General features: G+C 31.1%; 2 protein-coding genes across 2 annotated transcripts in view; one reads left to right on the top strand and one right to left on the bottom strand.

Annotated features, from left to right (window-relative positions):
* LOC128387225 (acetylcholine receptor subunit alpha-like 1) overlaps positions 1-7,131 on the bottom strand; it is a 31,278-nt gene extending 24,147 nt beyond the window's left edge. The window contains exons 1-5 of the mRNA XM_053346407.1: positions 6,307-7,131; positions 4,825-4,869; positions 3,664-3,773; positions 2,616-2,796; positions 1,832-2,113 (exon numbers count right to left, since the gene is read on the bottom strand). Of these exons, the coding sequence (XP_053202382.1) occupies positions 1,832-2,113; positions 2,616-2,796; positions 3,664-3,773; positions 4,825-4,869; positions 6,307-6,528 (840 nt within the window). The 5' untranslated portion in view covers positions 6,529-7,131. The remainder of the gene's footprint in view (positions 1-1,831; positions 2,114-2,615; positions 2,797-3,663; positions 3,774-4,824; positions 4,870-6,306) is intronic.
* Positions 7,132-7,324: 193 nt separating this feature from the next.
* LOC128387224 (acetylcholine receptor subunit alpha-like 1) lies at positions 7,325-11,732 on the top strand. The gene is made up of 7 exons (XM_053346406.1): positions 7,325-8,055; positions 8,174-8,328; positions 9,737-9,917; positions 10,020-10,304; positions 10,447-10,741; positions 10,871-11,370; positions 11,476-11,732. Exons 1-7 carry the CDS (start codon positions 7,828-7,830, stop codon positions 11,650-11,652), a joined length of 1,821 nt encoding a protein of 606 aa, XP_053202381.1. The 5' UTR covers positions 7,325-7,827; the 3' UTR covers positions 11,653-11,732.
* The last annotated feature ends 546 nt before the right edge of the window (positions 11,733-12,278 follow it).

The following is a 12,278-nucleotide window of genomic DNA, read 5'->3' as shown; positions in this document are numbered from 1 at the left end:
ACTTCTAAATAAGGAGAGAAAAAAAAGTTCGAAGGAGAAAAAATTGTTCACCAGAATTATGACTCGAATTGAGTGACAGAAGTTTCTTGAAATGATAATAACAATTTCTCAGGAATTGAATGAAAGGCAACAAATTTCTCGATATTGAATCTTTTTCTTCCTTCAAATAAGTTCAAAATCGAAAGGAAAAACTTTTTTATTCTACTATTTTCTCTTTCTCTAAAAGAATCGGGAAAAAAAACTTCTCAAAAGTAACAATAATATCAAATGATGAAAAAGATACTGAGTCATGATGATGATAAAAGTGAGACTTATTTATATCATTAAATGTTCATTCAAAATGATGAGATGATAAAAAGATGAACAAGTTTCCATGTTATCATGAAACCCATGATTCAGTGTTTAGTTTTTTTCATCTTCACTGAACAAGAAAAAGACAAGAGATAAAAAGTTTTGATAACTTTTTTCCTCTTCTTCTTGTGACCATTTTGATCCTGATTGTGAATCTAAAACATTGATTGAACTCTAAAAGAATAATGATAAAAGCAAACATGAGATTCTCTGAGTAAATCTGATTACAATTCTTGAAATCAATCAGAACGAATAGTTTGTACTCTTGATAATCAATTTCGAGAAGAAGGTGGAAAAACTTTGATTCAATCAATCTTTAAAAGTATTCTAAGGTAACTAAACAACTGACCATTCGCAATTCTGAGTTTGTCAATGTCTTTGTTCAATATAATACAAAAGAAGGAGAAAAGGATTAAGGTTGAGAAAAGTGAAGTGATATGTGAATTATGTGATAATGTTAAATCTCCGGCATTCTCAGCTTTTATTTATACACCATGAGGATGAAAAGGAGGAAAAAGTAATGTGATCATTATCATCTTCAATTAAGATTAGTCTTCCTAGAAGATGATAAGCTTACACCAAGAAGGAGAAAGTGAGAGTTGAATCTTATTCTCATCTTTCTAGTTCATTTTCAAGCTACATTCATCTTCAACCCTCTCATCAACATCAACTTCCTCCATCACCTTTTACAGATCTCATTCTCATCCATCCTCATCCTTTTCTCTGTCTTCGAAACATATCCCAGATGAACGATAAAAATCAGGTTACATGATACAAGGAAAATTTCACCTTCCTACATACTACAAATAACATGAGATGAGATGAGAATGAAGAGAAAAAAAAAGTTTCCATCTAAGTAATTTAACCACCAACACCACAATCAACATCACCTGTTGATGGATTGTAATTAAATTCTGATCAATTTAAAAGTTCTTACAATTAGAACCAGTCAGAGAATTGTTCTTGCAAAGATTATTTAATGTGAACATGATCCATTCCATGAATTCATTAATTATTAGCAAGTTAAATTGAAACATTAATCTAATGAATTAATTAATTATGATGAGTAAACATGATTATCTTTTGGGTTAATTTTCTCGTTGGAAACCAAACAATTTATATTATTACATTTCTCATGGTCACTATTCTGATGAGATGATCATTTATAATTTATTTGAGCTTAATTCATGATAAAGCTGAGGAAAACGAAAGAGTTTGTCATCTACATGATAATCTATTAGTATTATCCATCACTTAGCAGAGATTTTTTTGTCCAAGGAAAAAAGTTGGGATTAGGATATGAAAATAAAGGATTAAAGGTGAAGATGATTAAATGTTAGATTATCCAGATAATTGGTAACTTTTTTTTTCCTTGTGATTCTGTTTACTATTATTCTGAGCTTAGTTTATAGTTTATTTGGGAACTAATCAGCTTAAATCGATGATGATGAACATCATCATGAATTATTATTCTTCTTACCTTTTCCCCAGAGTCTGATGGAAGGTAAAAGACCAGAATGGATAAACATGATATCGCGATGCAAGGGATTATCAGGTTAACTGTATAGAAAAGTGTTTTCCGTCGAACTGTCATGCTAAATAGAACATCGATAAAAGGTTCATCACAACATTGGTAATATTTATTCTCCTCGAGACCGGAAACTTCCATCACATCCCATTCCACATTAAGATAATATTCTGACAGATCGATTCCAATAGATGAATTCGATCCATTAATTGAATCAATTAGTCGTAAATCAAGCTGTTAATTAGAATAAAAATAAGAAAAGAAGAGAAAAGAACAGATTAGATTAGATTATGTTTCATGGTCATTTTCCATATGTGATGTTGTTTTATTCTTTGGACATTCGAAACTTTGAATGTCTTTATCGTTCTTTTCTTCAATAGTAATCGGAAGACGATAAACATTATGAGAACTTTTTTTCCTTTCTAATCGATTTCTCTTTTGGAATTTTTTTTCTTTTCTCTCTCTGGCTTTCTCTCTATCTCTGTTTTAGTTTCCTCTTGACCTCTCGGAGATTAAATATTCCTTTTCCTTTTAGCTAATGATGTTCTTCCGTTTTACAATTTCGATATTGAATAGAAAACCGATTTATTAGAACAAATGGTTCAAAGATAATTGACCAATAAGAGTTATTATATGTTCGAATGGACGAATTGAAATGGAAATTTCAATCATGAACATTTCGTAATCTATTGATGATCCCTCGATAGCTCTGAAAGGAGAGAGAATGGAGACTCACCGTATAGCCATTATATGTCCATGAACCAAAATACCATTTACAGTTTTGTGTATCAAAAGGAAAATATCTTATATCAATTCCACAGGAAGACTTAAAAATTGCCGGTGGTGTCCAAGAGACGGTTCCGTTGTAACGGATCATCGCTTTGGTCATTATTGTAACAGCGTAACCACCATCAGCACTGGTCAGTGAAAAAAAGAGCATAGAAAAATGAACAAAGATAAATGGATAAAAAAATGGAAATGTAAATATAAAATGAATAAAGTTCTGGATGATTCATGATGAATATCTTTCTTTTTTTTATCAACATCGATAAAAAAGTTGTTCACAGAATAAAAATATTACCATGAAGATGAAACATTTATCTTCTTATGAGTTATGCTATAAATCCGTCAACTATTATCTCTTGGTGTAGGTCTGATAACTATTAATATTGTCATGATAAATGATTCATGGGGATAGATTATTTCAGAACTCAAATGATTCACATTTTATTATTATTACATTTCTCTCTCTCTCTTTCTTTCTCTTTTTCTCTTTCTTTCTATCATGATGTTCATGGTGATGACGATACATCTCAATCATTCAAAGGAAATTGAAATGAAATCTGTTGTGGTGATGGTAAAAGCAGAAAGTCACCAATGTTTCATCAATCAACAAATACCAAAAGAAAAGTATTCAATTAATAGATTCACAAGAATCACCATGAAAACATATTACTAATGAGTGAAAATAGACCCAAGGTTCATCATTAGCTATTAATATACCATAGAATAAATTGCCTCAAGCTATTTATCAATTGTATTTGTAAATAAAAACCATGTAATTTCCTTCGGATCAATAGAATGTTAAGATTGAAGCTCAAGAATTTCATGAATGAGAGATATTATCATAATATTAATATGATATAATCTAAAGAGCTTCAATCCAATCTTGTCTTTTGTAATTATCCAGAAGACTGAGATTATTATGTTTTTCCAAGGAAACTTTTTCTTCACAGGAAATAATCATGATGGTGATGAATATTAACATTAAGATTGGTACTCACTTATTGTACAAAACAAGATCAGGAAGCCATATCTGCTCAGCTGGAACATAGAGCTCAGTAACTCCTCCATACTCGACTGGATCCCATTGTAACTTTGGGTCAAACCATTGCTATTAACGTGATTATTTATCACATGAAACAATGACCATAAAAAGAAGGTAAGAAAACGGATGATAATAATGATGATGATCCACCCTAATAACATTAGACACCAAGATAATTTGTGATTAATTGATAACAATTATCATCATGATGATAATTGTTACCAGTATCACATTGTAACCATTAAATTATCAGCTCAATAAAATAATCATTTGTGTTTGTTTTTTTCAGAATAACTCATTCTGGTGTTAATCTTCAATATTTATCTCTTGACCAGAACAATTGTCCTTGGTAATGGATTAACTTTAATCTTTGATAGTTATTATTATATTAAATCTACTTAATTTTACCTTAACATTTACTCATTAATCAGATTGATTGTTTCATTTTCATCGTTTTAATGTATTGATATTTATTTTCACGATAATATATTGATTGGAAATCACTTGATAGACAAAACTTGAATCATGATTAATGATTATATTCTGATTGAATCTTTTAACATTGCTACAAGATTAAGGTGATAAATACAAATAAAATTGTTTAACTCTCGGTAAGATTAACAGATTATGGTTTTGGTACATTAATCCTTTTATCTGATTGGTTATTTTACTTGTTTAATCATTTGATAAACTACCAAATGATTATCATGATTAACCTAAATGATAGCAAATTCTGGTTCTAATTCAAGTTTTTTTTCTTGCTAAAAACCAAACTTTTGATTCTGTTGTACATTAAATTATTTCAATCTAATCTCAAGTGTGATCAAGTTTACCAATCGCAATTGTTTGATACAATTTAATTAAGTGATTGATGTACAAGAAAACTAACTAAAATCAACACTTGAGAGATACTTGAATGTTAATCTCTTTGGTAGATTAAGTTTAAATTATGCTGAATTTAAACAAATAAACAAAAAACTAGTTGATTGTTAACTCTTGAAATTATCCAAGTTTTAAAATCCTATGAGAAGTGATAAAATTCAATAGCTTTGTGAGGTTGATGATTGAGGTGGAATAGAGCTTATATCATGTAATATAATGATAGGTGTATGTTTACCTGAAGAACCCACATGTTTGCAGTTAGAATTTGTTGCTTCAGATTCTGAATGGTGAATATCCAGTTTTCCACCATGTAATCATTACCATTGGAATGGATTGGGAAAAAGTGAAAGATGAAGAGAAAAAGAAAATTGGAAAATCAGATTTTCTAGAAAAGATGATTACATCCATCAATAGAGTAAATAACATGTAAGGTATCATGGTGATGAAGATGATAACATGATATAGATTATTGACATTCTCCACCCTGACACACCCTCTTCTTTTATCTTCCTCTCTCTCTCATTGATAGTCTTCTACTAATTGTAACATTTTTTGATAGTAACTGAAAATGTCAATAGCCAAGAGAATCAACTGATTGACCATTGATTATGAACAATAATCATGATAATATTCAATAGTATCTACGATTCACCATCATGAAAATATCTCTTTTTCTCATGGATATCATAAGAATTGACTTTTTTCTTCTTGTTTTTTCTTCTTCTTCATCTTCTCCATCCTCATCACTCGTTTATCATCTATCTCGATCATTTTTCTTCTTCATCTTCATGGCAAATTGTCTCTACTACTCTTGTTGAATAATACATATAATCTTCAGAGTTTTTCTCCTCTTTCATGATGATTATTATTATTCTCATGATTATTTCCTTTTCTATCTCTCTCTTCAGATTTCCTCACATGTTTCTTCAGAAATCTCACCAATTAGACTCTACTCAAAACTCATGGTGAAAAAAACTCGAGTATTTGAATCCTGATGTAAATTAATTTACTGTTTTTCTTCAATACAAGATTATTATCAAATTTAATTATATATCAACAACTTAATACTTTGTAAATGACTTAGCTTGCTAATAGTAAATCATTAAATTAAATTTTTTCTCAATTTTAACAGAATAACTTAAATATTTTTCTGCTCAATAAAACTAATTTGTATCATGAGAATTGACGATTCCAGAAGGTTTAAGTTTTATTCATGACGATGTGATAATTGAGCCAATCTTTTCCTCATTAATCATATTCATAAATAAATTTTCATCTCAGTTGACATTGATGAATTAACTTCTATGACTCTATCAATGTCCAGCTAATCTTGACCAGAATTAACTCAACTAAATTATTATGATATTTATCCTATTGAACGTGAGGTTATCGTTTATTTGCAAATATAAAATAACAATTTTCCCATTTGAACTTTACATCAATATTTCTTATGAGATCTCATGATGACTGAACATTGAATTATATTTGATATTAATATTAATCATGATGAAGGAATGAGATTTAGGATTTAAGGATTTAAAGATTGAAAAAGATTCATGTAAACAAGAAGGTAATAATTTCATTGAAATTGAACTTTACTAGAGAAAATTGATCATGAAAGAATGACATTTCCATAAAGAGGAAAATAGTGATTTTCAGGATTCGAATTTTGTTTACAACGTTCTTGACTTATTTTCCATTCTGACATTTTACTTACCAAGTCAATTAATTGAGTTAATTTAAGACCAAGACGGACTATAACTGTACCGTTAGGTTCGGTTATCGGTGTGATTATCCGATTGTAAACACTCATCAGATCGTCGTACAATCTTTTGGTATCAGGGTTACATTTCGCTCCAGGGATGGACAAAGTTGATATAATGTAATAGGAAAATAATGTCAACACCCATTGAATGGGTTTTGCTTTCGGTGTTTGCATTGATGATGGTGATGATTACTTGAGATTTGAAAACATTATCACCATCGAGATGTAATTAAAGTTGGCTCAGATAACTTGATAAAATAATGAGATTACTGTTTCGGTTGACTTTAAGCATTTCAACTATTTTTAATTGTTGTGTTTATCAAAACAACAATTTACTGGCACAAAAAGTAAAAAGTAAGTATTGAAAGTTTTAAACAGTTATTATTAATAATTTGATTTGAATTTGATGGATCGAAATCAATAGATGGCGACAAACATGATAACTTGGAATGGTCTCAGGATGAATCGATGATGAAGATGAAGATTAAATAGATGATAGGGGGATGCTGGTGGTGAATGAAAAGAAAGAAAGAAGGTAAAGAAAGAGAATTGATGCTGGTGAAGAGAGAGAAAAGGAAAGATGACGAGGGTGGAAGAAGGTGGTAGAGAATTGAGAAGATGTTGAGCAGAAGATGAGGATGGAGGAGGGAGGAAGAAGGAAGATGAAATCGATCGGCTTTTTATTCAGGCATTTACGAAGCTCTATAAAGACACATAGACACTTTTGGTGGGTTCAATACAAACTCTCACACAGGGAAGAAAGTTTTTACTCCTCGGTGGTAAGAATAGTTGAGAATAGAATCCTGCAAATCAGCTTAGTTTGTGCCTTACAACTTTATTCCAATGTAAACCAATATATCCACGCATGTAATATCTTTCTCTCTCTCTCTTTCACTTTTTTCTTCCTTTTTCTCTTTCTTTTATTACCTAAGCTCACTTATCACGCCTCCTTTCACTTTCTTTCCCTTCGATTCTCCTGCAACTTTATTCTCCTTTTGCTTCTGTGTTTCTTTCTCATCTGCATCCTCATCATCTACAAATCGTAGAATCTACACTTTTCATCAATACTCTTTCTCTCTTTTCTCTCTCGAATCCACCCTCCTTGTAATTCTCTCTCTCTCTCTTTCCTTCCCTCTCCCACCCACATCGAAATCACTTGGGGGAGTTTTTCGTTATCGTTTTTTCTCTCATTTTTGTGACAAAAAGTTCGTTTGTTTCCTCGTTTCTAGTCCAGTGCTGCTCATTGTGTCCAAGTTAGTGAATTGTTTAACTTCGGAGTCAGATTAATCTATCGCTGTTAATTAGTATGGTTGACCGAATGTATCTTTTATTGGTCAACTTATTGATTGTAATGATTAATCACTGATTCAGTACTTATTAAAAGCCTACCATGATTGCGGTATGTGAATAAAATGGATGAAATATAAAATTCAATCAATTACCAGTTTGTGGTTGAACTGAATCGGCACCATCATGATTATATTGTCTTCATGCCAATGGCTCGTCCTAATGATGATTCATCTTTACCAATCTCTTTGGTGGTGCCAGTTATCGTTTAAGGTAATCAATGCCAATCCAGACGAGCAACGACTTTTCGAAAAACTAATGACAAATTACAATGCACTTTATCGTCCAGTTGGTAATTTCTCTGATAAACTGCTCATCAAAATGGGTTTGGTACTTTCTCAAATAATTGACATCGTAAGTTTGAAGCTTAATTACCTCTTTTTTCGTAGAGAGGTAAAGTCTAACACATCGAAAGTTTAAGAAACACTTCGCTTTTTTTCTTCTTTCTCTGAATTTTCATGATAAATGAAAGAATCTTAAAAACCAGATAATGTCAAGTAATGTTTGGGTGCACCAGGAATGGTATGATATGCATCTAACTTGGGACCCTGAGAGGTACAGAGGAGTCAGGAAGCTTCATCTACCCGCTGAAAAAATTTGGCTTCCTGATATGGTTTTGTATAATAAGTAAGTATTCAAATGAGATCTAATATTATCTTTTCAAACTGATCGACTTGTCCTAATTATTCATTATGTATCTGTCTTACGTGAAAAGTCAATGAGATTAATGTTTTCTTGACGCAGAAAAATAATTGATTATACATTGTAAATCACAGTTAATTCTTATGATATGGAGAAAAAGATACCTCGAGATAATATAAAAATGACAAAATTGCAAAGAAAATGTTAGAAACCATAATAAACATGCTAAGTACGAATATAATAAAATTAGAAACGAATTATCAGAATGCTAGGAATTATTTTAATGTAAGTTATTACCTAAAATTTTAGGTAAGATAAGTTATACTTTTTAAACGCAACACCCTTTACATACATCTTTAAGCCGTTTCAGTGTCTCTTTAAATTGTTCATATTGAACTTGAACGACTGTATCATCATTTGATGCGTTGCCAGTTTCTTGTGACCAATTTCTTTTAGACGATGAAAGGATATTAAGGTAGAGAAGTATAAGAAGTATACTTCATAGATGTAGCATCCTTTACATAGATTAGATATCCACCAGGACCAATCACAGTTCCTGGTGTTGAACCACTACCTACATATATTTGGATAGGCCTTTCACCAGGACCTGTGAATTCCTTACCAGGTGCAACTGTCGACGTTGTACCAGTAGCTGAAGGGGCACGTGCTAAAGATGTTCCAATGGAAGATACCAGAACAGTTGATAGGAAAGTTTGGAAAACTGTAAATTCATAATTATGATTAGTTGATGATGAGCAAAGATGATAACTTGATTCGAATAGAAAAATTATTAATATTAATAATGAAGAGAAATTTTGACTGTTGCTGTTGATCAAGAAGATAAAATTGAAATTTGAAATGGTGATGTTGCTTTTAGAACTAACTGTTGAAAATGATGACGGATTATAAAAAGCTCATCCTTTTTATGTCATTCAGCGAAAACTATCCACGTGTACTCTGAACAACAAGGAAATTGTATTTTACCTTTAAAAATAAGCCACAATTCAAACAAAAAGTAACCTCTTAATTGTTTGTTAACTTATTCATCAATTAGAATAGTTGTATTTTAATTAGATTTCATCTGTACCAATAGACTTTTTCTACTGTTGATAACCATTTTTTCCTCACAATAGAAACTCGAGGTTAACCAGTTTAAGTTAATTTTTTCAAAGGTTATTTTTCCGAACTTTTTCCAGCCAAACAACGGAATCAGTGTAATTTTGGTTACTGTTTTAATAATTCAGAATTTAAACAGCTCAACGATCACGTAGTATTTTTTATCAGAGTAAAAACTTTATTCTAGAAAGAAAGAGAGAGAGAGAGAGACTCATCAAACTTTTTTACCTAAAATTTGTTCACTTTGTCATCTAATCATTTTAATTATCATTTAAAGTGCGGATGGTGATTACGTAATAACTAAATTAACCAAGGCGATTGTAACAAGTGATGGTAAAGTGAGTTGGAAGCCTCCAGCAATATTTAAAAGTTCGTGTACCATTGATGTTGAATATTTCCCCTTCGACCAGCAAACATGCCAAATGAAATTCGGTATATGGTCATACGATGGTTTATTGGTAAGAGCTTAACTTTAATTATATTCTAGTTAACTTACACAAACATCTATCATTAGAATGTTTAGTAATTAATTCATAATCGATATTAAATCTATTTACAAGATTGATTTAAAACATATCAATCAACAAGATGATTCGCCAGAAATTCCCATTGGAATGGACTTGAGCAGATTCTATCTTTCCGTTGAATGGGACATTATGGATGTTCCAGCTGCTCGACATGAGATCTACTATTCGTGCTGTTCAAATCCCTACATCGACATAAGATTCAATATAACCCTTCGTAGGAAAACTTTATTTTATACCGTTAATCTTATAATCCCTTGTGTCGCCATTTCATGTCTTTGTATATTTGTCTTTTACCTTCCCTCGGATTCTGGAGAAAAGGTAAGAAAAGAAAAAGTTATTTTCCATTCTTTTTCATTAGAATATGAATATGAATTAATTTCTTTTTTATTTCTCGTTGGCTTTTCTTCGTACTCTATTGCCTTTTTTCTTTTCTCCCTCTCAATCATCAACTTCCGCTTAGATCTCATTGAGTATTTCGATTATGCTTTCGTTGGTTGTGTTTTTCCTCCTTCTCTCTGAGATTCTACCACCTACTTCCCTTGGAATCCCACTTCTTGGTCGTTACCTTTTATTTACCCTTATCTTGGTAACTCTTTCAGTTTGTTTGACTATCATGGTACTTAATATAAACTTCCGGTCACCATCGACCCACCGGATGGCTCCTTGGGTAAAAAAAGTCTTCCTTAATATTTTACCTCGAATGCTCAAGATGAAAAGGCCAAACAAAAAGGATAAAGAAAATTTCTCTTTACATGGTAATCATTCTAATGCTATTCATTATCATGATATTAATCAAATTTACATGATGAATTACTCAATAAATTCTAGTATATTGAATCATGGTGATTAATTTTGATCATTAATCATCTCATTTGCTTTCACAGGTCATCATCAAACAGCCAATTTATATTCAACTAACAGCAATCTCAACAGAACCACTGATGATAATGTTGATTTTTTCCCTACCCCTGGTGATCTTGATACAATTGAATCAAGAATAATCAACAAAGAACCAATCAATTTATATTATAATCATGATCATACACCTTTACAACCTTCACTGCCCTTATCTAATCCCTCTCATCATCGACCTGATTTACATGCAAATTTTGTGCTTCCCCTTTCCTCAATTGACCCAACCATTGACCCAACCTTACCTGCTTACAATGAGGCAATAAATGGTGATAATAAAACTGTAAATGAGACTTTTGACACTTCACTTGATCTACTCAATGATGAGAGCTGTAATTCCGACGAGATGATGACTATGATGATGATGCAACCAATAAATCATCAATCCAAAGCTAATTCATCATTTCATCAAGCATTAATTAGCATTCAATTTGTTGCTCAACACATGGATAATCTTGATAACTATCACGAGGTAATATTAGAATTGAAAAATAATTCATTTTCTCGAATCACATTTGTTTTTCTTGTTTCTTTTTCTCTTTTTTGTCCTGTCTCGATTTTTCTGTCCATTCTTTAGGTTGAAGAAGACTGGAAGTTCGTTGCCATGGTTCTTGATCGGCTGTTACTTTGGATCTTTGCGATCTCTTGTATCGCTGGTACGGTTGGAATAATTGCTCAGGCTCCGAGTCTTTATGACACTCGACAACCAATCGATGTCTTGTACAGTAGAATCGCTCAACGAATGCGCTATTAATGGAACATTATTTTCCTTTTTATTGTTAAGATTGTTAATTTACTTTAATCTAAATTTGAAAATTAAAACTTCACAAAAAACTAAACTGACCAAGTACTCGTGTGACATTTAATTAGATCAACTAGTTTAAATGTTGTTTGAACATATTCGTTCGTAAAAACATATGAAAATCATAATCATATTATATCTTTATCAATTTATTCGTTAATTAACAAATAATAGAAGGTCAAGTTGTCAGCGATAATTAATTTTCGTTGTAATATTTATTCACAATTTTCTCGATATCTTCATCTTTTTATCTCAATTTCTGTTGGAGATCGATCGTTTGAAAGTCGATCAATTTTTCACAATCAATTCCAGCTAATATTCTATTAAAAAAATTTGATTATTCTTGGTGGATAATAATGGTTATTACAGAAAAAGTCATTTTGTGGGTTATGTTGAATCTTTTACTGTACAAAATCTTGATTTAATAACTTTGTTTCATTTGATAATAATAATAATAAGAAAGCGTCTAGATTTAATGGTTATTATATTGGCATCGAAAAGCCATAAAGATAAATAGCAAGTCGACTCGGAATATCGATTCGAGTGATGAACTTAAAACCTTCAGAACATTTTGATCG

This window comes from Panonychus citri, unplaced genomic scaffold (genome assembly GCF_014898815.1).
Source record: "Panonychus citri isolate SS breed McGregor unplaced genomic scaffold, ASM1489881v1 Contig00077, whole genome shotgun sequence".
Taxonomy (NCBI): Eukaryota; Metazoa; Arthropoda; class Arachnida; order Trombidiformes; family Tetranychidae; genus Panonychus; species Panonychus citri.
This window is presented reverse-complemented; position numbering and strand designations above follow the sequence as displayed.